The sequence below is a fragment of the Lissotriton helveticus genome, chromosome 6 (genome assembly GCF_964261635.1).
Source record: "Lissotriton helveticus chromosome 6, aLisHel1.1, whole genome shotgun sequence".
NCBI classification, from domain to species: Eukaryota; Metazoa; Chordata; class Amphibia; order Caudata; family Salamandridae; genus Lissotriton; species Lissotriton helveticus.
The window spans coordinates 1,626,514,089-1,626,540,098 of NC_136067.1; the positions used below are offsets into that span (position 1 = coordinate 1,626,514,089).

At 46.2% G+C, this 26,010-nt stretch overlaps 1 protein-coding gene across 13 annotated transcripts in view; it reads left to right on the forward strand.

Moving 5' to 3' along the window:
• WDPCP (WD repeat containing planar cell polarity effector) overlaps positions 1-26,010 on the forward strand; it is a 2,510,630-nt gene that overhangs the window by 879,177 nt on the left and 1,605,443 nt on the right. For all 13 annotated transcript variants that reach the window (XM_078649441.1, XM_078649443.1, XM_078649444.1 and 10 more), the window contains one exon: positions 12,114-12,723. In XM_078649441.1, coding sequence (XP_078505567.1) covers positions 12,114-12,723 — 610 coding nt within the window. The remainder of the gene's footprint in view (positions 1-12,113; positions 12,724-26,010) is intronic.

Consider the following 26,010-nt stretch of genomic DNA (forward strand, 5'->3'; position numbering starts at 1 on the left):
ATGTGTTATTGATGTTATATCCTTGGCATTTCTAGTTGAAGTACTGGACAGTGTAGCCTTGTAGGTACAGGTTGCATTATTGTCTTTAATTTTCTCTTAAGTGTCTATGCAGGACTGCAATGAAGATAGCTTAAGAGATTATTTTTGATTGCTCCGGGTCCACGCACATGGGCGGGACTATTCACTAGATTATGACTATAACAGAGATACCCCTACTACAGAACTGGAGTTACAGGCAAGAAACTACTCCCTCCTGATCCGAAAAACTAACAAGTTCAAACCTTTTAGTGAAATCAGAACAATGAGAAAAAAAACAACAAAGACATAGCAGAACGGACTCGGGCCCCCCCAGACCCAACTACCAAGGCAAGAATGCATTTATTTGGTGGGTGTAACCCCCCTGTTGGAGTTACACCCCTGCACAGCTGTTTAATACAATTTAGTGGAGTGGAGATTGTAGTTTGAGGGTGAAGAAAGATCCATACTTTCCTGCATAATCCTAAATTGCAGCAGTTGGCCCAGTGTCACATCACTTCTTTACACTGGAAAGACACTGGCTGATAAGAGATAATCTTTCAGTCTTCACAGGTTTTGTCGCACTTTATTTCTGTAGCCATACATGTACCACAGTGCGCCTCTAAACACGTAACACAACCTTGTGTTTTGCAAAATACTGAACTACCGAAGTACGCAAGTGACATACACTACCTTAGATATACACATAAACACAGTCTTGAAGAAACATAACCCCATCTGCTGTGACGCACATAGATGGGTAGTGCCGCACACAGAGGAACGTATCTGTCCCTGGATGGGTCTACAAGTGTCTGCTAATCTGACAGGGTCCACAAGTTAGCACTAGCTAAATTCCTCTAGTAAACTGGTTCTCAATACAGGTTAGCAGGGATGTGGTTTGGAAAGACTGCGATCTGTGATGGCTGCTGGTGTCATAACCAGGGATGGATCTGCTTACGTGGCTTATTATCCTACTAATATTTGTGGACATTGGCAAGTTTTTTTGTGTGTTTTTTTTTTCAAACAAAATGTTGAATTTTACCCTCAAGAAATGAACATGCTATACCGACCAGGTTTCCTTTTGTTTCCCTAGCATAGCATTAAATTGTCATGGGTAAATAGCCCATTTTCTGTCGTTTCCCTCCTTTTATCTGAAGCCATATAGCCACTCTGATATCTGCAATGTCTGTGAGCGTTTCAGGGGTTTCAGTATTTTTATTCTTGGTTTTAAGGAAAATCGCGTGGGATACTTTGAATTGGTGTTATATGTAAATCACTATTTTTAAATTATTTATACATGTTTTTGTTTAAAAAAAAAAAATTATAAAAAAAAATGATTAGGTTCACATCGAATACAAAACATTACAGTAGAATGAAATCCTGATGAAGCCACATAATCATTAACAATGCATTGGGTAAAAAATGGTACAGAAGTATAGTGTCTAGGCGTCCCTGCAGGCACAATAATAGTTAAATCTATTACAAACCGACATGAACGTCAATATCGGGTAGGGCAATTGTGCAGTTCCACACCATGCATAGGGTATCTGCAATATTACTATAATGAAAGGAAAAGGAAATTTCAATCTTAATTAAATAACAAAAAAACAAAATGAGATAAAACTACACCTCTGAATAAATCCCCCCGCCACCCTCCCCCCCAAGGTCACGGTCGGCGACGTCATTGTACATATACTGTCGGAACTACTAGAAGGGTGGGCAGCGCCACAAGTTAACAGGGAGAGAATACGTTCAGTGGCATACCGCAGTATGGATGTGTATTGCATCTCATAGCCATGACAACAACTCCCAGTACTGTACCAACCCAGATGAAACCTATGTCCCTTCTGCTTGTGCTCTTAAACCTTCCAACATTACTTCCCATTCAAGAGAGATTGGTGTCTTTCTAAATCCCCTTGCCTCTTCCCTACGGAGTGCGGCGCCCTCTGCCGCAGCCCAACGCAGGACTTCCTCTCTCCAGATGTGTACCTCAGGAGGGACACGGGATTTCCATTTTCTAGTTATATTACGTATGGCTAGTATGCATGCCAAATTTATAAAGTGGTATTGCACTTTGTTAGTGGTGATCCGGGCATGTAGCCCTAGAATGCATTCCGCCGCTGTGTTTGTGATAGTAATGTGTGTGGAGGTTTCCAATAGATGTCGCACCGATTCCCAATAATGCCTTAGTTTAGGACAATCCCATATCATGTGTTGGAATCCCGCCCGCTTAGCAGACAACGCAGGCAGTGGTGCTGCGTCTGGGGAAACATCTTGTCTAGTCTATGAGGAGTGAGATATGCGCGGTGTAAAATCATCGTCTGTATAAACTTAAATCTAGCATTCCTTGGGATTTTTTGGGGGTGTTCCAGCACTATCGCCCATTCCCTATCCAAGAGGTCCTTCCCCAATTCCTCCTCCCACTGGGTCTTCAATATGTGGAGGGTGAGCCTCGTGTGCGCACTAATGCCATTATACAACCATTTTACCGAGTGTCTCCCTCTTCCCCTGTAGTACAGCATCTTTATCAATTCATTGTCAGTGGGGGATATGCCCCGCGGGGCCCAGGTTTTCTTTACAAATCTGGTCAGCGCCATGTGTGTGAGAAACATAGAAGTCGGAGCACCAGTGCAATGCACAAATGTATCATGGTCCATAAGTGTCCCGTCTCCAAACAAATCAGCAAGTGTACTCACACCTACCTCCAGTCAAGGAGATAGGATACGCTTCGTTAGTCTGCCAGTAGCCAGTGGAATCCCCAACAGCGGAATATTTCCGGAATATCCACCACCCGAACGAGTGTATCTCAGTGCCGCTTTCCAGCATCGTAGGGCTGTCTGTAGTAGAGGGGGGAGGATTGCCGGGGCACTACTTCCCGGAAGCAGAAGAGCGTTCAATCTGCCTCTTTCTATGTCATCTAAAGTGTAATCTATTTCATGCAGGTTACGTCCTGCATTCCAGTAGGACAACCACTGCAGCTGACAAGCATAATAGTATGCACGGAAATCCGGCACTCCCAAACCGCCAGCAGTAGAGCAGCTCTGAAGTTTTTTGAGGCTAATGCGCCTTCTACCCGTACCCCAGATAAGATCGGTCAATAGCGTATTAAGCAATGCAAAAGTGCTCTGTGGTACCAGTATAGGAAGGTTTGTAAAATAGTAGATCAAGCGAGGTAGCATAACCATTTTCGCTATTGCAGCCCTGCCGGGGAAGGAGAGTGGTAACGTCGTCCAGAACGCGATGCTAGACCTCAACGCCCTGATAGCCGTATTCAGATTCCCGTCTAGCATATCCGCTGATGTCCGATAAATGTGGATGCCTAAATAGCGGAACGACGTGGGTGTAACCTGAATTGTAGTGCCCCCAATGTCTAGTTCCTCAACAATGTCTAGTTCCTCCGTAAAAAGGCATGCGTCTTGGACGCGTTTAAAGCCAGCCCAGATACGCCCTCAAATCCGCAAAACGCTTCAAACAGTGGAGTTAGCGGGGTGTAGAGGTCTGATAAATATAATAAAATATCGTCAGCGTAGGCCAAGAATAGGTGTGTGGTGTTACCCAAACGGATCCCTAAATCTGCAAAATCACGGCGCAGCTGTATAGCCAAGGGTTCGAGCGCCAAAATAAAGAGGAGGGGGACAACGGGCAACCCTGACGAGTGCCCTTGTGTAAAGTATACGCTGGCGAGATGTGGCCCCCTGTCCTAGTCTGTGCCGTTGGCGCCTCATACAGTATCCTCACCATTCAATATATTCCATCGGAATGCCAAATTTCTCCTGTGCACGGAGCATGTACCCCCACTGAATGGAGTCAAAGGCCTGGCGTAAGTCCAGGGACACACATCCGGCGAGCGGGTAGGTCTTCGGGGCTTCGGTCAATAAATAGTGTAATTTCCGAATGTTAAGGGATGTACTTGGAGCTGGTAAGAATCTAGTTTGGTCACCGTGAATCAATTTAGACAAGTGCGGGACTAGTCTGTTAGCGAGTATCTTACTCAGAATCTTGTATTCTGTGGTCAATAATGACAACGGACGATAGTTAGCCATATTAGTGTGGTCTCTGCCCGGTTTTGGAAGTGCAATGACCAGTGCCTGTGCAGATGTTTGGGGTAGTGAGCGCCTGTCCCATATTTCTTTATATAAACTCACCAGTTGCGGCACCAACAGCTCCGCATACGTATCATAGAACTCTACGGGCAGGCCGTCAATACCAGGCGTTTTGTTGCGAGGTAGACCCTTTATAGCCTGTTTAACCTCATGCATTGTAATGTGACCGGTCAGACCCTTGCGGAGTGTTTCAGGTATCGTCGGGTATGTCAAGTCCGCTAAATTCTCATATATCTGTGAATCCGTCTGGCCCACTGGAGGGCCATACAAGGTGGCGTAATAATCAAGGAACGCAGAGTTAATGTCCCCCTGCATAGTAAGCATGTCGCCTGTGCCAGACAGAATACAGGGTATTGCCACAGGCGGGGGGGCATCTCGTAATATTCTAGCCAGCAAGGCTCCTGCTCTATCTGACTCACCATGTACACGTTGTATGAATGCCGTATGATCAATCACTCTCATTGACTCCAGCAGTTCCTGCTATGGCTCTTTCTTTGTCTCATCCACAATTGCAGCCTTCTCTAGATCGCCCATACGCTTTTCCACCTCCACTAGCGACTTGTGAAGTTCTTGGCGTGCCCGTACCGTTGTACCTATGGCCCTACCCCGCACTACCACCTTGAATGCGTCCCATTCGATTAATGCATCAGACGCCGTATGGCTGTTTTCTGCAAAGTAGTGAGCTATGGTGTCAGAAAGGGTATGCAGGAAGACCTGGTCTTCCAGTAGTTGCGGCCATAGCCGCCATGTGGGAATTGGTGTAGGAATCCTGCCCCATGTGATGGTACTTTCCAAGGGGTTATGGTCTGAAAGGGTCTTTGGTAAAAAAGTGGAGTCTAACACCTGTTTGACTATACTAACCGTGTAAAGAAATCTGTCAATTCTTGTATGAAGGCCGTGCACAGCAGAGTAATATGAGTATTCCCTGTCAAAAGGATGTCCTAAGCGCCACACGTCCCTCAGGTCCGAGCCCAACAGCCAATTATTGAAAGCCTCTGCTTGTTTCAAGACAGAGGTGCCCTGCAGTGGGGGGTGTGATCTATCTAGCGCCACATCCATGACTACATTACAGTCTCCTCCCAGGAGCCAGGGGCACCCCTCCCAACCAGCAAGGGCCCCACTTAGTATGGGCCAGAATTGATCCTGTTCGTAGTTGGGGGCATAAAAAGTACCTAACACCACCAATTGGCCATCCAAAGATCATTTTATAAACACATATCTACCCTGCTTGTTGATTCTTTGATCTTGGGCTATGAAGGGTACACCGTGTCGGATCCAAACCGTGGCACCCCGGGTGTAGTTAGAGTATCCAGTGGAGAACACTTGGCCTCTCCATTTTTTCTTAAGCTTTGCTATCTCACTGTCTATCAGGTGTGATTCTTGAAAATAGGCTATGTGTGCTTTGCGGCGTTGTAATTGAGCATGAATCCTGTGCCTCTTGTGGACCGTGCCCATACCCCTTACGTTCCAAGTGATAAGTTTATACTTTCCCGGTGTTTGTATGTAGCAATGTAATAGAGCAAATAACAGCAGTACAACATACATCGACAAGTGTCCATTCTCAAAGTAATAAACAAACCCAGACCGTGACCAGACCCACCCCCCTTAATACTAGGTCCAAACAAAAACAAGCATCGGACCATAACTCCCGCTAACATATCCAACAGTGTCAGAAAACTTTGCATTGCAGGAATAACAAGCATAATCACAGGATATGCAAAGAAAGTACATTACGCCTTCACCTTATGGGGGGTTGCAGCGCCGCCTTACTTATGGTAGCACTTAATGGGCAGTTGTCGAAACAAGCTACTACCACCCGGAGCGTGGTATGATCGCCTATATATAGTATAACAGGAACAAGGAGCATGGCGCGCGGGGGAGGAGAGCAGTGCATCCTATACTTCACATCACATAAAGGAGTAAGAAACAAGAGTCACAATACTTGAGTGAGTCAGTCAGCCAAACAGGTTAGTTATCAGATGTGGCGTTGCCGAAGGAAACAAAGCCACGCTACCCTCAGAGTCTGAACCTTGAATGTCTTCAGTGGCCGATGACGAATGAAGTGGTGATCTCGTCGTATTCATGAAAGTTGCCGTGGCCAACACCGCCTGCTGCTTGTTCTGTTGGGCCTGTTGCTGAGTAATTCTTACAGTGTCTCTGATTCTCTGCTGTCTTCGGCCTCGACGCCTGGACGAAGAGATCACCGATGAGCTCTTCCGCTCCTCCGCAAGCAGGGTCCGCTCTTCCGCGTTGGTAAGTTCCATCACTTCAAGCCAGTCTTCGACATCGCCAGGACTCTCGAAAAAGTAAGTCTTCCGGTCATGAATTATCTTGAGGCGGGCCGGAAACAGGAGTGCATATTGAAGTTGTAAGTCCCGGAGGCGCCGTTTAACAGCCAAGAAGGAAGCACGTTGTTTCTGCACCATCACAGTGTAGTCAGGGAACAGCGAAATCCGGGCGTTTTCAAAATTAATCGGTGCGGCAGTTCTGGCCTTCTGAAGTATAATGTCGCGGTCGCGAAAGTTCAAGAATTTTACTATAAAAGGTCTCGGGGGGGCTCCAGGCTTCGGGCGAACGGTCGGGATCCTGTGCGCCCTTTCAAGCAATATTGCAAGGAAAGGCCCTCTGTCGTAATATTATCCCTGAACCACTGCTCCATAAACGTAACTGCGTCCGGTTCTTCGCATCTTTCCGGAAGGCCAATTACACGCACATTGTTTCTGCGCGCTCTGCCTTCCGCCTCCTCCACTCTGTCCATCAAGGTGGTCACCTGCGTTTGGAGCTGCTTGACATCTGCGTCCGCCTGTTTCTGTTTGGGTACCACTTCAGCAAGAGCGACCCCGTGATCCTTAACCGTGTCCGCAGTCTTTGCGTGATCAGCCCGTAGTAAGTTCAGGCTCGTGGATAGCGACCCAATCTGCGACTCCAGTGCCCTGCGAGTGTCTCGTATTTCCTGTAATATAACATCCAACTTGTCCGGCTTGTCCACCTGAGCAGCTTCCCCAGTCGGAGGCACATAGTTCGAACTCACGGCATCGCCCGAACTCAGCAGGCCATCATGGGGTTGGTGTGCGTAATCAGGGTCGGGCAACTTTGTTTTAACACTTCCCACTTTACCCATTGTTCCGTCAAACAGAGACACCACTGGAAGGCAGAAATAGGGGGGGCGACGTCCCTCTCAAGGGCCAAACCACCAGTTGGACCCATAGTGCAGAGTAGGACTCCAATATGAGTGGGTGAGTGTGCCCTGTTCACAATAAGGCCGGAGCAGCAGAGGTATCGGGCCTGGTTACAGTTGGGGTATACCTGCTCGTCCACACGCTCGGATGAAAAGGAGACGGGCCATGGCACCCCACAGTAAATTCAGAAAGAAGCGGCACCCACCACACTATAGGTTCAGTGTCCACGCGGGACCAGCTGCGAGGGTCCAGGTCAGGGCGCTACCAGGGGCAATGATGGCGAAAGGCAGGCCCGTTAACAAAAGAGCCGCGGCCCATAGAACAGAACTGAGCCCCCGGAGAGGGGGGGGGAGCATCCAGCGCCCCTCTCCAAATGGGGGCAACCAGCAGAGCAGGACACGTCAAAAGTCTCAGCCAGGGGGCCACAGAAGACGGAATATCGCCGCGGGGGCCGCCGTCAATCACGCTCGTAAGGCGCCCTCGCCGCAAGTGGAGGCCACAGATGAATCCCCGGGCTCGCGTAGTCTCGCGATCCGGGCAGCAGGCAGGCAGTATAGCAGTGGTCCTATCTCGACCACAGAGTGAAGGAAGATGTTCGCCGTCCCCTACTAGGTTCAGGGGCTCCTCTCCTACCTCCGTCGTCGACTCGCCGCAGTCAGGTCCCCTCAACGGCCAAGTCGCTGCCGAAGCAATGTGTAGCGGCAACCACGGCCCAACTCGCCTCCGCCTCTCACGTCTGGGTCCGGCTGCGATTCACCGCAGCCGGTCCGTTCTGACGAATACTCTCGGCACCGGAGCAGTCTGATTAGGAGCACCGCTCCTCGCTATCCCCCGGCGGCACAGCAAGTATAAATATAATCACTTTTTCAGGATTTTGTGCGCTCCAGGCAAGAGCTCGCCTACAATGCGTCCTCCATGCTTGGCAGTCGGCCACGCCCCCAAATTATTTATACATGTTTCTTTGACATGGGGGCAGCCCAGAAGAAGTCACATATTGACGAAACACGATGGCTGCGCATTTCTCTGCCCATAGGTGAAATGAAGCATAAACAAAAAGAATACACTCCCAAGAGATGACTTTTTTTGTCTTACTTATACTGATCTTGATTATTACATTGTCTCTAAGATCAGCTTTTTGGTTGCCTCTCATTTACGTATAAATGTTTCTAACGTGCGACCCATAGTAGCTGGTCGAAAGAGGTGGGCAACTATTCTATCCATCATATACAGTGACTCTATCAAGTTGTGCAGCATTGAGGTCCCTGGCTGCCATAGTCTGATCAGTTCTTTAAAGAGGCGCATTCAGCTCTTTTCTAAATTGTGCTGGTTTTTCGATTCTGAGGTTGCACCAGACCTCAGTGCCAGTGTTCTACCCTTTTACAAAGTATATGTCGAATTAGCTACCTTCAATTGCCATAAGGTAACCTACTTATAAGTTTCTAGTATATGGTACCAGGGGTACCCAGGGCCTGTTAGCTAAATTGCCCAACTAGGGATGCAGCACCGATTGCGTCACCCTGAGTGTGGCAAAGCATAACATAGCTCTAAGCCTTCCACCTCAGACTGGAAGAGCGGTTTAAAAACGCCTAGTTCGACGTTGCCATTTAAACATCCAGCAATGCCAAACCTCCCTTATTAATATATATGTCACTCCTAAGAAAAGCCTATTGTGTCCAAAGGCAGGGTGCTTTATATTATTAAGTAGGACATGTATTTTAACATTTAAAGACCCAAATTGTCACTTCTACTGTGGAAAGGCTAGTAGCCCCATTGGCAGGTACAGAGTTACATGCTGACATCTCAGCTCACTAACTTCTGAATGCGACTACTAAAGTTGGTACCTTAAGGTATCAAATTAATCATGGCATCAAACCTGACTTGATGCCCAAGTCGGAAAGGAAAAGCAACTGTTAGAAAGTTGCCACTCTGTTCCCCAGTGATTCCGGTGGCCATTCACAGACTTCTTGAGTGTGAATGATTCCCAAGTGTAGGAACATTTGAGGCCTACTGCAGAGGGATGCATTACCTATGCTACGCAAGAAGCCACACAGGGTGGTGTTGGCCCAAATAACGAACTTCAAAGGAGAAGCCGCCTATGATGTGTAAATCGTACCCACACTCGAGAGGGACTGCTCCTTTGTTCAGGTAGATGGGCTGGCAGTTGGACCAGAGAGGGAAAACCAGTTGCCAGATCGTTTTTTCCGGGCACAGGTAGCTCACAAGGTAGCAACACCTCTAGGGTGAGCTACTAAGCTCCCTACACCAAGCAAAGGGTTCAGTCATCTTGGGAATGGCTAGAATAGTGCACTCTGGCATAGTTAAGATGCAACACGTAGCTGTCATAATTAGGCGGGAGGGAACCTGGTAGCCCATTAACTAGTGTCTGCTTCATCCCCCAAGAGTACTTTCTGGACATAAATATTGCAACTCTGGCACCCAGACCTCCTATCACTTTGAATTTGAGAGAGGACTGCCCTGCTGAACCCTGGACCTGGCAAGAGAGGCTGTACCAACAGTTGGACTGCTGCTTCTTGCGCTAGTGAAGAGATTACTGTGCCTGTGGGGCCTGGCTTGTGGAGAAGTTGCTCCATAGCCCCAGACAGAAACGGTGAACTCCAAGAGTCAGTAGACTGACTTCCTATTGAAGCACCAGGCCATAAAAGCTGAAGTATCCAATTCTGGTTAGTCAATAGCCAATTCCATCGAATCGCCACTGAGTACTGAAGTGCAGCCTAGAAGACCTCTCCTTGGTGCTCAATAGTTGCACTTGAGTCTGTCGGATCCAAAAGAGTCATCCAAGTGCAATTTGGTTGTTAAAGATACACACTAGCCCTCACCAAAGGAAACCTCTGGTCCTGCTTTGAACGAAGCCCAGTAACCCGGCTGTAGCTTCACTTCTGCTGGACCAAAGAGGATTACGAGAGACCTCAACCCCTGTGACTAAATTCATCCCACCTCAACCGTGGACCATGGAATAACCCCAGGGAGATATCCCTCAACTGCGCAGCACCCAGAGCATCATCAGCATTCTGTAATCTCAGCATCAAGACCACTCCATTGAAGTCTATGACGGTCCTTGCATAAAGGGTGGAACTGGAATTGAGGCTGCTTTGGTGACCTGGTAACTGTCATAATACACCATATAATACCCCCAATCCTCACAGTGCATAGATTGGGGATGCTTGTTGCCTTGTTTTTGTATCTTTTTGTACTTCTTTCCCTCCAGTTTGATGTCCTTGCTGCGGCTGTGCCAAGAGCCACCAAAGATAGTGAGCTTGTGTACCAGACGCAGTCATGATGGCTTTGTATATGATGCAGCTATTTTTGACGTGAGGTGGTGATGGTAGTGATGGTAGCCAGTGAAGTTAAATCAGTATGGGGGTGATGTGGTCATGCAGCAGTGATGTGGCACACATTCTGTTTGACAGCTTAAGGTTATTTGGCAGCTTTAGGAAATATCAGAATACTGTCACATTTGCTTGGTTTTCTGTCCAGCTACATAAATGTATTTTGATTTACTGCTGTAAATATTCTATTTCTTGAAAGAACACGTTAACACTCTGATGGGAATATTTGTTTGGCCTTATTGTTAAGGTCCCCTTTCAGTCCATGCTTTCCTGTGATTTAAAGTTTTTGAATTGGTAGATTACCTCTTTAGTGGCTATTGCTTGTGTTGGATCTTTCACTCATACCTTGTCAAACTGATTTAGAAGCCTTAGTAATCAGTGTGTATATTGACCCCCCTCCCATATTTTCAGATTTCAAGTTTAGCAAGATGTCCTTTTCATTGTATTCCTTGAGAAATTATTTTAATTTTGATGAAAAACTCGACATGATCTAGATATAAGGAGAGCTTTGAGTTTCTATATAAGCTTCACCTGCAAACCTAGCCTACAGTGAAGAATGGTTATACACCTCTTTCTTTACTTTTGTGTTACCTCTTGTTTCCCTCTACTCTCACACTCCTATATCTAAAGGTTTTTCTTTCAGAATAATTGTATCTTTGTTTCCCTAGAGCAAATGCAGATGTTGTGTCTTTCCTTTAGTATGGCTCAGTTGAGGATATCAACATAGCCGCCACTTTAGATTTGGTAGTAATTTTAACAAGCTGGAAAGAAGCAAAGTGAGACAACAGAATAAGGAAACTTACAAACCGATAACTCCAGTACTCCAAATACATAAATCTCTCTACTGGTAGTAGCGACTAGACTAGACCCAGCTTCAGCCTTCAACTTGCTCGACATTTAGCTACAATCATGTGTCTTGGGGCAGTTGCTTAACTTATGTCTGTAGTTGCTGGTAGTGGGCACAGGTGCCCATATTTGGGTACTGGGCCTTACTTTTCATCCTCAGACTGTGTCGCAGAACAAGAGAGTCAGAGACCGAAATGGAGAAAGAAGTAGGAAAATAAACATTTCAAACAGTGACAAAGGAAGAAAACATGGGTCAAAAAGCATATGCCAAAGTGACATAAAGAGAAAGCAAATGTATGGTGGTGGGAGAAAGTGGCATGAAGCAGCCTTGGTATTCAGCAATCCTGCCATTCTGCAGGGTCATCGACAGAATCCTAAGAAAAACTTTGGGCACCTATTTATTTTCTCAAATTTAGCATTTAGTAGGAGTGACGTAGATCATAACACACGCACACGAGTGGCCCATATATGCTATTGCCTTAGGATTACTTCTTAAAAACTGCTTTCATACAAATCCCTTTACTCACCTCCAGATGTTTCTATGCCTACAAGTTGATAATAGTAGAAAATCCTATGCACAAGTAGTCCCTAAGTTTCTGATATGAAATATGTTTTCCTTTTAGGTTTTGAGTTACATCCGTACAGAAGGGGATCCAATTCATGCTAGCTTTAGCATTAATCAGCCATATCAAGTTCATACGGTGGAGAAGTCAACCAGTGCAGATAAAGAGCCGATGGCTGACAACTGCATCTACGAGTGTGCCAGAAACAAAATTCAGTGTGTGGCTGTCACAAAAATACCACTAAGATCAAAAGTCATCAGTTGCAGCAGGAACTTCGCGGAGGACAAGTTGGTGCTGGGCTGTGAGGATTCCACTGTAATTTTGTATGAGGTACACCGCAGGGTGACTTTGCTAGCTCATGCAGAACTTCTACCTGCATTAATAAGCTGGCACCCTAGTGGATCTATCTTTCTTGTTGCCAGCAGTCAAGGAGAGCTCCAGGTATTTGACATGGCTCTGTCGTCAATTCAATTGCAACTTATTGCAGAGGACTGCTCACCAAAAGCAACCTTACAGTTCAGTAAACATTTTGATGTGTCCAGCAGCCTGGTGCAGGTGGAGTGGACAACTTCTCAAGAGTCTTCTCAAACAACTGACATGGTGGATATCCATAACCTGCTCTTTGTTAGGTTTCACAAAGGACCTATAGGAGTACTTCTCTTTAAACTTGGTAAGTTGACACTAGCACATATCTTAATAATGTATTGATTTATTGGCCTTCATTGTCCCTATGTAATTTTATGGATCTGATTTCTCTCAAGTATTAGTTTCAAAGGCTTACGGCCTGAGTCAGTGTGATGGACGGGTACTTCGGACACATTTGTGCTATTTGTGATAAGGTAGACAGGATATTTGTGACAGTGTAACCCATCTGCCAAACTTTAAATCATGCCTTTAAGCTTCCCTGTTGAGCTGTGTTCTCCCATTTACTTCTATGTTATAAGTGAATATATGGTTCTAGCATCCATAGGTATCTGAGTCAACCTGATAAAGGAGAAGGAATGCGTAAGTGGCGTGTGGTTTTTGCACCACCCTTTCCATGCAGATTGATGAATTCTGACCCACCCCCGCCTCGTGGGAAACTGTTGGGGTAGGGAGTTGGTTGGGTGTTTGGCAGGAACTCCGGTCTGTAACGGGAGAAGCTTGAGGGCCAGATAAGGGATAACTTATCACTGATCCAGAAGACCGTGGCAGTAAGAGATCCTCCACACCTGATACTCTGGCCCCAAATCCACAACTGGAGAACACGAAACCCGACTGATATGTGCTTGGTTTTACCCTTATATTTTGATTGATCCTCTGGCCTGAGAGGGTCAACTTATTGGGGATGGTTTCAAAGAAAATTGATCATAGATCATTTCTTCCTTCCAGCTGCGAATATAGGAAGGTGGTCCCTTGATTATCTTACTCTGACTCAGTATGGTTTCTATCTTTTTTTTTTTTCTTTTCAGAATCAAAATGATTTTTATTTTGATTGACAAAAGCCAAAAGATTGAATAAATACAATTGGTATCTAGAGTCGAATCAACTGAATAGATTCAAATATAAAATGGTTTTCAGTAATGCACCAGAGTTCCAATTTGATGATCAAGGTTCCACGGAGAAGTGTGTTAAAAAGTTAATTCTTTATTTCTCTGTTGAAAAATGCATGGACATGGACACAGCCAACGGGTTTCATCCCTTAAACATTGGGACTTCTTCAGAGCTGTTAAATACATATAAACATTGACGTAAGTCATGTACAATACACAGGCAATTGCAAATGTGTATTCAAAGCACAAAAATACAAAGCACGAAAGACAAAACAGAAAACTCAATAATATGAAAAAAACATTCATTAAACACCAAAATCAGTTTGGGAAAAGGAATAGCAACATAAAATCACATAGGATAGTGAAAGACAAACATTGCGATAACAATACTAGTAGAAATGGTGTCCTAGATCAGACTGATTCATTTAGCAGTAAAGAACATACATCAGTCATTACTAATCATTCAAATCATAAACCTATTTAATATAGACAGTCTAAAAAGTGTCCATGATAGCAAAGAGCAGCATTTATACAGGTAATAATGATAGAATTCAGTGTTAGCCTTGTGCATAGCCGGACAGATTAACACCCTTGTTAGGTACATATCTGTTAATCAATTATAAGGGGGAAAGTTACAGTAGTAGGGCTAGGACTCTTGGATTAGTTAGCCATGGTGCAAGAAGTAATATAACTAAAGTGCTCAATTTAAAAATGTGCATACCATTAAAAAAGAATTTACTATATGTTTTTTTTTATTTTCTTATTCTACAGAGTTTTGTATAACGCAAACTTGACCCGAATCGGGTATCAGAGCATTTTACATAGCACCAGTTGCATTACATGCGGACACATTCATTTTTTTTTTTTTTTTGGTCAAAAACTTTTATTGAGCAATCAGATAAAAAGTACAGAGATGGGCCTACAACCACACGGGCTGGCCGCTAATTCGCAAAGCACCACTCACGAAGTAAACAATCATTTTCGTGGCCAGGCCGAAATCATAGAATAAATATTGCTCCAAACGTAGGACAGGACACAACAATTTTCTGTATTAAACATTAAAATAACGAACATCAAACAAGGCGAATGCAGCAATCAAGTCAGCCCAGATGGCAGAGGGGAAAGCCACTAATCAGAAAAACAAAGGTAAATCAATGAGACTCGGCAAGGCTGGGGGGGGGGGGGAAGCAGGGAGGACAGGAAAATCCTAAATCAGAATGAAAAAGTTTCGGGAACGTCAGCCTAGGGAGACAAGGTAACATCGGAGGTGTCAACCAAGGGAGGGGTACAAATGTCTCCACGATATGCATTCCATTGACCCCAAATTTTCGTCCATGCCCTGGGTCTGCCCCTGGCCACATAGACGGTCTTCTCTCGGAACATGGACCAGTCCATGTTTTCCTCCCACACCGAAACGTCTGGAGGTCGGGATGCGCCCCAGAGTTGCGCAATGTCACGCTTCGCGATCATGTAACCCAAGGTCGCCCATCTAGTCTGGGCCACAGAGTAATCGGAGGGTTCCCACACATTCAACAGGCAACGTCGGGCCTCAGGCCGCAGGGCAACACCAGACACAACAGTCATTACCGCAAGTACATCCACCCAGTAGGCTGCTACCACAGGGCACTCCCAAAGTATATGCATAAAGGTAGCGCTCATCCCACAGCCACGCTTACATAAGCCATCCGGGGAAAAACCCATTACAACCAGACGCGGACCAGTCACATACACCCGGTGGAGGATCTTAAGTTGCACCAAACGAAGACGGGCAGGAATGGCGACCTCTTTCGGAGAGGAGAGTGCCGACTGCCAATCCTCGTCATCTAATTCCAATCCGTCACCAACCCACATCTCCCTGAGTCGGATCAACAAATCAGCGCGATTATGAATCAATTTTTTGTAAATAAGGGAGATAGTGCTGTCGGGCAGGTGTCCATCTAGTATACGATCTTCGAGGGGGGAGGACTCGGGCAGGGCCACATCAGGAGTCAGAACTGAGGCCAGGGCATGCCGGACCTGCAAATACCGGAAAAACTCTCTATCACTCAAGTCGTATTCCGCTTTAAGGGCCCGGAATGACTTCACGCTACCGTTCACACAAACATCACCCACCTTACAAATCCCAATCATATCCCAGCGTTCAAAGCCCTTAGTAGACCAGAGACACCCCAAACGTTCAGAAGCATAAAGCGGAGTCGCCAGTGTCAGGCGATTCTCCCATCCCAAACTCACATTCGCGGCGCGCCACACGTTGACTGCGGCCTGGACGGGCCCGTAAGATGGCGCCCGGCCGATCTAGAATAAAGCGCTCTATTAAAGTCCCCTCCCGGCAGCTGGAACCTATCCATCTCAAAGGCCGGATCGCGACCCGGAGAATACATTGCGTGGTTAATGGCAGATAACTGGGCAGCCCAGTAATATCTCTTGATGTCGGGGAGCGCCATGCCCCCGTCATACCAAGGGATGGTAAGTTTCGCAAGGGCTATACGTGGACGCCCGTCCCAAATCAGTTGTCTTTGCAGACTCTCGATCTCTCGGAAATAGGTAGCGGGAATGTCGTCATAAGAATTGTGAAGTGCGTAGAGGAACCGCGGCAAGGACATCATTTTAAAAAGAGCTGCCCTACCCAGAGGAGATAGGGGCAGCTTACGCCAACGGGCCACATCCAGTCGCAGTCTAAGAAGCGGGGGGAGGAGATTACGCTCAAATCGGAGTGAGGGGTCCAGGGTAATAAAAATCCCCAAATACTTGAAGCCAGACTGGACTACCTGGATAGGAAATCTGTCCGGCAGAGGGGGCAAAACACCCGAAAGAACGTACACACAGGACTTAGCCCAATTAATAACAAGGCCCGAGTTAGCACCGAACGAAGTAAGGACATCAAATAAGACATTTAGAGATTTACGCGGGGAGGTAAGATATAGAAGAATATCATCCGCGTAAAGTGAGACGCGGTCCTCAAAGTCCGGTGACCAACGGATCCCTTTGAGCGAAGGCTCCCATCGAAGCCACGCAGCCAACGGTTCCAAGGCAAGCGCGAAAAGCAATGGAGACAAGGGGCAACCCTGACGGGTCCCCCTACCAAGGCAGAAGGGGGCAGAAACTCTACCGTTCACCACTACTTGCGCTAAGGGTTCAACGTATAACAACTTCACCCAACCAATAAACTCAGGTCCAAAACCAAATTTTTCGAGAGCTGCCCAAAGATAGGGCCACTCTACAGTGTCAAAGGCCATCGAGGCGTCTAACGAGGCCAAAATGGCCGGCTCCGTCAGAAGCCCCGCCCTCGCAACAGCACAGTGGAGACGACGTAGGTTACGAGCCGTGTTGCGATGTGGGATAAATCCGAACTGATCCGGATGAACCAAGCCACTAATGACCGCCAGTAGGCGGGTCGCCAGGAGCTTAGCCAGGATCTTAGGCTCAACATTTAACAGGGAAATGGGCCTATAAGACGAACAAAGGTCCCGCGGTTTCCCGTCCTTGGGAATTACGACGATCGTAGCCAGACGCTGGTCATACGGGAGAATACCCCGTTCCCGGGACTCCAAAAACATGGCACGAAGATAGGGCGCTACCCTGTCAGGACGTAGCTTGTACAGCTCAATTGGCAACCCATTCGGGCCCAAGGCCTTGCCCGAACGGAGCGAGCGAATGGCAGTCGCTATCTCATCCGTAGTAAAAGGGGACTCCAACGAGACACGGTCTAAATCGGAAACACTGGGCAAAGCTATATCGCGCAACAAAAGGCGAGAGTCAGCCACATCCCGTCCAGACACAGGGGTATAAACCACACGAAAATACTCCGCAAAACATTCAACTATTCCAACCGGGTCCGTCACTTCGACACCATTCGACGACTGAATCACAGGCACAACACGATTCGCCCTCTCTTTCTTATCCAACCACGCCAACAATTTACCCGCTTTGTCCCCCACATCATACAGACGACCCTGCTGTTCCCGAAACATCAGTTTAGCCGCATCCGTGACCAAGGATTTATAAGCAAATTGTTTCAGACCCAGGGCGTGGAGTTTATCAGAGGTGACGTCCGACTCCAAGTCGGCCTCCCTCTCCGCAATGTCTCTCTCAAGGTCCACCACCTCCCGATTCCTAGCCTTCTTGGATTCAGCAATAAGGGAAAGGGCCTGCCCACGAATCACTGTCTTAAAGGCCTCCCACAGGGATACCGCAGAGGAAACGGACCCCTCATTGTCTAAAAAATAGGCATCCAAAGACTTAAGCAAAGGGTTGCGGGTCTCAGGGGAGGTAAGGTACCAGGGGTTAATAGGAGCCACTCGGCCCGCCGCTTCCACCCCAATCTCAAAACAAAGCCAGAGCGGAGAATGATCGGAGATGCCCCGGGGGAGGTGTCTGATCTCACGTACCGCCGGCGTCTGCGCCGCGGGCATCAGGAAGTAATCCAGTCTAGACAGACTCCCATGGGCCCCCGAATGGAAAGTGTATTGAAGCTGGGTAGGATGCAGAAGCCTCCAGCAATCCACCAAGCCAAACGTGTCCAAAAACCCACCCAGCCACTGTTGGGCCGAAGGAGTATCCCTAGGGGGGTAACGATCGTGTAGACCGGAGATCACAGAATTAAAGTCACCTGCAATAAAGAGAGTACTATCAGGGAGGTTTAACAACACACGGCCCAAATCGGAAAAAGTAGAAGTCTGTAGGCCGGGGGGCACATAAACAGTAAACAAGGAGAGGGTACGACCCTCATAACGACCCACGAGGACAGCATAACGCCCCCGATCATCAAGGATCACATCATCAATAGCTAGGGGGAGGGAAGCCCGCACAAGGATACCCACCCCCCTGGAACCCGTGGTAAACCCCGAATGTGCGGCAAGGCGATATCCCCACCTATTCATCGCACGACAAGTATTGCCCACCAAATGAGTCTCCTGTAGAAAAACAATATCCGGAGATAAACGGCGTAGACATTTTAACACCACACTCCGCTTAATGCGATCTCCCAGACCATTAACATTCCACGAAACAAACCTCAACCCGCTACCCCCCATCCCACACAGCAACGCCGAAACCCCTCTGCAATGAGCATGACATAAAAAACATCAGAAGCAAGATTGAGTCGCCTTGAAAACATAGCACACAAACATCAAACATCCCAACCACCCACCCCCCAACAATCGAGAAAACACCCCCCACCCTGCACCCCTGCAAAATGCTAAAAAGCCACCCCAACATGCAGTGTGCCTGTCGCCCAAGAACCCCCATTCTACAAAAAGACCCCGGAGGAGGAAAGGCTCCGGCCCACCCGCCACCCCGAGCAAGACAGATAATGAGGAGAACACACAAACAAACAGTAGAGGCACTGAGGCATAGAATCCCTGAAGAGTTTACTCTATACGAGGGCCCAGGCGTAAACGAATTGTTCAGCTCTCCACACCACCCTCAGCACCACCCGGGTGGGCGGCGGGCTCAGTCGCAGGAGGTCGGTCAGGCAGAGAGTCCAGCCAGTCATTCACAGAATCAGGCCGATCAAAGAAGAAGGTTCGGTCATTGTACTCAATGCGGAGCCTGGTCGGAAAAAGCATAGCGTAGCGTAACCCCATGTCTCGGAGACGTTTCTTGACACCACGGAAGCCCATATGTTGTTTCTGGACCTGTTGAGAAAAGTCCGGGTAAAAGTTCACCGTGGCGTTCTCAAAGGCCACCGGGCCCTTCACATGTGATGCTTGCAGGATAGCGTCCCGATCCCTATAATGGAAGAGTTTCGCAACAATAGGCCTCGGCGGGGCACCTGGCTTACCCTGGCCCCCCGGAACACGATGGGCACGCTCCACTGCGAAAAATTTACTCAGACCAGACGGAGAGAGGTAGTTCTGGATCAAGTCCTCAACAAGGAGATCAACAGAGTGAGGTTCTGGATTCTCCGGAACTCCGACCACGCGCACATTACAGCGACGTGCCCTGTTCTCAAAGTCCTCCAAGCGCCGGGTCATGAAATCGTTCACCCTACGGAGGTTGCCGATCTCCGTCTGTATCTCCGAGACGTCTGCCGTGAGGCTGGATGACTTGAGATCCAATGACTTCACCTTCTCATTGGTTTTCGACAGGTCGGCCCGAATCAAGTTCACATCAATGGCCACGGTGTCGATTTTGTGGGCCAAAGCTTCATATTGTTGGCCTATCGTCTCCTTCATGCCAGAAATGGCGCCCATGATGTCCTGCAAGGACGGCTCCGTTGACGCGTCCACAATGTTGTCAGCAGTACTGGATCCGGGCAGGGCGGCTCCGGGGGACCCCCTCGAATGGGTGTAACGGTCCATAACGTTACACTGGACCGGGCCCCCACGCAGGGGCGTCTTGGTCTTCCGAGTCTCTCGGTCCCCTCTGCCCGCCATGCTGGAACTGCGTCACCAGGAGATTTACCAGGCTAGATGGAATGGCCACCGGAAAGTAGGGCCTCGGGACCAAAGAGCCGCCGCTAGGGTACCACTAGTATAGTGCCAGTCAGATAGGAGAATAAGCCAGCCGAAGGCCCGACAGCCGTCTCGTGTCCCGCACCCAGCCCAGGCCAGGCTCCCCTGCCAGATGTCTCAATCTGAGGCAGAAACGAAACCGAAACCTAAGAGTGGGACCCACAAGTCGAATCCCCCTGCCGCTGTTGTTCAACTCCAAGACGGCCACAGAGCCTCACCCAGTCCCGGGCGTACCTCGAGGGCGGAGCCCGAAAGTTCGAATCACCGTAACTCCGGTACCCCGGGTCCAAATCAAATTTCAAAAGTTCCAGGGCAATTAGCCCAGCGTCCTCTACACAAATCCTCGTAAAGAGTCAGGATATGTTCAGGATATCATGCCGGGAGCGGCGGGGGTCCGGGGAGCGCTGTGCTCACGCAGCCATCTCGGATGCCCGTCAAGCTCCTCCACCTATGGTTTCTATCTTAATGTTGCCGTTTGTTAATTTTCGTATTCAGGAGGTACTCAGAACAAAACATGTGATTGTGTTTGGAGACTTATAACAACTAACACCTGTAAAAGGTCAACCGATTTTCAACAAATGTTTGCAAGACCAAATTTGAAATTGTTTGGTAAGTGTAAGCAATGTCAACATTTAGTTGCATGTCACATACACAGAATTAACACAAAACATGAGGCAAGCTAACAGTGAACAATATGCAAAGGAATGGAAAGACATTCGCATTGGCATTGAAATAAATGAAGCAATGATTATGCTAAGGACACAAAATACAAGAATTATTTCCTTATCTTAATGCACCTTCTGAAGTTATGCACAGTCGCGACTGGTATGGCTCATCGGTGGGGGCGGCGGGCGCGGAGGGGGATGTTGCAGTCTCCTTTCCGTTGGTCCTGCTCTTCTCTGCTCCTGCTCTCCTGCTTCAGACTTCAGGAACAAGAAGCAGGCAGCCAGGCTCCCTCCCCTCAGCCAATCACAACATTGCAGTGCAGTGTTGTGTTTGGGCTGAGCGCAGTGACAGGGCGCTCAGCCAGGGGACGTAGGGGTGGCCTTGTCTCCATGCAGGCTGTAATGCAGCCTGCATGGAGAAGGGGGAAAGTGCGCTTAACTGATTTGGGTGGCCCGAGAGGGCTGACCAAACAGTCACTGGGCACTGAGGAGTGGGCAAAGCACTCCTGCCCTGCTCCGTGGTCAGAGCAGCCCCACCCACCTGCCCACCCGCAAAGCAACAGGAAGCATAAAATTATAATAATTGAAAGTTATCATTTTATGGTTTTGTTTTCTGCACTGTTTGAAAGCAGTAGGGCAACGCTCATCCGCATAGAGGAGTCGCCGCCACTGGTTATGTATTACCTTCTTTCAAAATCACAACCCGTTGTTTGTTTGTTTGTTTAATGCTAACTGTAGAAAAATGTGCACAATCAAGCTATGAAATGCTACATCTGGAAAAAGAAACACTTGTACAACTTCCTTTTAAAAATAAAGTGGAGAATAACGGACCATGGGCCAGATGTAGGTAATTTTTATTTACCGACCTCTTAAATACCGAGTCATACCGACTCGGTATTTAAGAGGTCGGAAAATAAAAATACCGAGATGTAGGTAATTGCAGATGTGCAATTACCGAATCGGAAACAGTCGGTAATTTCCGATGTGGTAAATACCGACCAGTTAATGCCCATGCATTCCTATGGGCTTTGAAGCCCATAGGATTGATTGGGCATATACCGGTCGGTATTTACCACATCGGAAAATACCGACTGTCACAAGGGTGCAGGGGGTGTCACTTTGACACCCTCTGGCACCCCCAAAAGAGGCTCGGGTGCCATGTGGCAGGCATACCTGCCCTAAGGGCAGGTCTGCCTGTCATATGGCATAGGTGTGCATGCACACATGTGCATGCACACCAGAAACGGTATTTTACCATCAAGTAGTATTTGATGGTAAAATACCGATGTGGTACTGCTTGTGGGACTCAGAAGAGTCCCACCTACATACCAATTGTCCGGAATCAGTAATGATACCGACTCGGTATTTTACATACTCGGTAAATTTACCTACCGGTAAATTTACCGAGTCTGTAAATTACAGGGACCTACATGTCAAATTGCTTTTACCGGGTGGTAACGGCCGAATTCGGCCGTTACCACCCGGTAAAAGCCTACCTACATCTGGCCCCATATGAGGCCATAAGTAAAACTTTAGCTAATAAATTACAAAATGTGAAAATAATCAGTGTCACGTACAGCTTGATAGGAGAAAAATGTACAGCTATGTAAACATTGTCATGTCATTTTACATCAAATTTTAAATGTAGAAGAAGGACTAGTACATAAGCAGTGGGATTTGTAGTAGACTTTGTTACATCTGGAAAAAATCAAGATAATTCATTTATTGTGCTAAAATTCGACCACATTAAACATCAAAAGCATTTCTCCCATGTGCGGCAAGATTCTTACTTACTGAAAGATTTATATATTCGTAGAGAACCGTTTCCTCTTTATTTGGCTTATATGGTAACAATGCCCAAATCGCAAGGACTAAGCTTAGATTATGCACTCATATTAACATTGGGTCAACATTATTTAAATAGGGTATGGCATACATTATTCTTTTGTCGAGTTAAACTTACAGGACTGTGTATTACCAATTTCGATGAGTCAGGAATTAATACAGACAAAAGCTGTGTAACAGAATATAAACATTTGCGAAACAGATACGCTCCTCATCTTGACCAATATCCCATTTTGTGAAGACCTATAAGGTCTTTTTAAAAAAAAGTTAAACTAACTACAATGACAAAGAAGAAATGGAAGGACTTAAAAAACAAAAATAAATTACACAACATCAGTTTAAAAATTAGAATGGTGTCAACTACTTCAGCAATGTACCATCTGTCAAAGAAATGATCCTCTAGCACGTAGATCAACGCTTCTGCAAAACGTTGATGAATCTTCATTGAAAGATAGGGTCAGACAACCATATATACCATTCTACAAGTGCCATAACATAAACAGTAGGTATGTGTAGAGGTGCTATTTAATTGACTATTTATGAACAACAAGAATCTCAAGTATTTTGTAACGCTGTTCTAGGAGCAATAACTACTGAAACTCACCGGAGTTGTGACCTGTTCAGCAAACTACTCTTGGGATCATGAATGCTTAACCTATTAACATTCAAGTACCATTGCTACAAACTTTGAAACATTTGTATATTTACTAATATCTACCAATACTTCATTGAAAAAGCATTCCATTTAACAATTTATTGTCTAAAGCTGTGCAAAACAAACTAAGTCCAAAACTGTAAATCAGAACTTCTTTTACACTTAATTTAACAATGGAAACCAAATAAAAAAATGTCTGATTAAAAGACGAACTGCCAATAACAGAAAAATAAATACTTCTATTTCTAACTTTATGGCTGCACAAATTTCTATTTCAGGGCACACTTATACATTACTGCCATAATTTTCCATCATGGAAAGACTGCAGTACTAGGACGGGAAACAACCTTTACAATGCAACCATTACATCGCACTACACTTACAATGCAGGCATTACATCGCAACATCCTTTAACACGCATGACACTACAACGCAGGCATTACAACGCATACCATTACAACGCATGACACTACATCGCATGTCACTACAACGCAGGCATTACAACGCACACCATTACAACGCATACCATTTGAGTTAGAATAGTAATTGTTAACCTCTACATTATCCAACACTTAACCTACTGTTGCACCCCCTGGAGTTAGAAGAATCATTTTTTACCCCTATACCATCCAATACTTACCTTAAATTCACTGAAATGGTATGCGTTGTAAAGGTAGTATGCGATGTAATGGAATGCGTTGTAAAGGTAGTTTTTTAAAGTGTCATGCGATGTAATGGAATGCGTTGTAGTGGATGTTGCGATGTAAAAACTGCGTTGTAAGTGCATGCATTGTAAATGTATGCGTTGTAATGTCATACATTCACTAGGACACCACACAGTCAACTTAAAGAAAAGCACAGGTTGGACAGAAAGTTACCTTTTTATTTTACATCAAAAGTTCGAAGTTATGACGTTACCATTGTTATAATGCAAAACTTGTACTTATGAAAATTGAGGAGTAATGTCATTATGTGGCCTGGCATGGGTGGTGACATTTGTAAAAATCTCCTGTAAGTATTATTGTCTATGGTTTCATATATATCAAAGTACTTAGATAATTAACAGCTGGACATGCACATCATCTATGGGTAATTTAACAGTCCAATTGATTTGTTTTTCTTCAGTGTTTCATGATGACTACTACCATATTATCATCTTGAACTGTAAATGTTCTAAATGATGAGATAGTTGTGCAACAGAAATGGTAGTTTTGTCTGAAAAAAGAAAACTGATGGAGTGACTGTGTTATGTTTATTAAATACAATCAAATATCACTGTAATTGTCTATTACTAACTTACCATCTTCTATAAAGCCACCAGAAGGCAGATTTTTAACTTACCTTACACTTCCCATTTGTATCTATATTAATTGCAATTTAGTATCTGTAATACCTGAAAGAATATGGTTACTATTGATATAAACTCTTTAGCTATTGAGATAATAGGTTAGTTCTGAAAATAACTTTTTTCTCCTTTTTTTTTTTTAAACATTTGTTCTAGAAGTTTTTTTCCAACGTTTATTATGACCAACCAACAGAAAAACTGTCTTAACAGGAAACAGGAGGACCACAAAGGAACAAAAACTAAGGCTGTTTAAGGGGACAGTGGTGAGCCATGAAAAGCTCATGCTGTATGGGCATATCTCGCTCTCCTGCAACAATGACAGGATGCCAGAGGAGACAGTATGTCCCAGTACTGCTATACTGTTCTATATATTCTCTACTCTGTCTCAACAGATGTATTGGCACCGGAATCCCTGGAGCAGATACTGCTGCATGAGCTATAACTTGTGCCTTCCTCATGCACTGCTTATTTGCTTTCATAATAAATCACTTATACCATGTTAAATCTTAGCATTCATAATATTATTATTATTAGAAGCTTGTAAAGCGCGCAGCTACCCCCAACAGGGGTGTCCCGGCGCTAGGATAGGCAGTAGATAGAAAAACAAATCGTCAGACTAAGGATTAGAGAAGAGCCAGGTTTTCAAGTTGCATCGAAAAATAGATTCGGATTCAGTCATCCGTAAAGACAATGGCAGGCTGTTCCAGGTTTTGGCGGTGACCACTGCAAATGCTCTGCCGCCTATTCTGGCATGGCGAAAGCGGGGAGTCACCAAAAGGCGGAGATGATTAGATCTCAGGAGCAGTTAGCCTGGGCATGCTTAAGTCGGCCTATTAGGTAAGCCGGGCCCTTGCCCTGCAATGCTCTAAAAGCCAAACCCATTGATTTAAACTGAATGCACTTGGTCACAGGCAGCCAGTTGAGCTTCTTCAGGTAAGGAGAAATCGAGTGCGATAAGGGATGTTAAAAATCTGCCTGGCTGCCTCATTCTGAACAGTCTGAAGGAGTCTAATCAGGTAGGCAGGAGCCCCAGCGTACAGACTATTAGCATAGTCCAGATGTGAGGTGACCAGCACGTGAATAATTGTCTGCCGAGATTCCCGAGGAAGAAAAGGGAGAATTTTACGAATCATGTGAAATTTACCGAAACAGGCCGCAAAGACTTGCTCGATTTGCGCTTTGCAAGATAACTCAATATTGAACCGCAGTCCAAGATTCCTGGCTGAAACCACCGGTTCCGCAGGAGGATTCAATTCCGATGGCCACCATAGTAGAGGTGAACAAGGATTTTTTAATTTGAAGAACAACACCTCAGTTTTGTCAGAGTTGAGTCTAAGCGTATTGCAAGCCAACCAGGGGGAAATCTTGCACAGGCAGCGTCTAAAATTCGAGAAGGTAGCTTCCGAGTTATCCTTAAATGAAAACACCAATTGGGTGTCGTCTGCATAGGATATCACTCT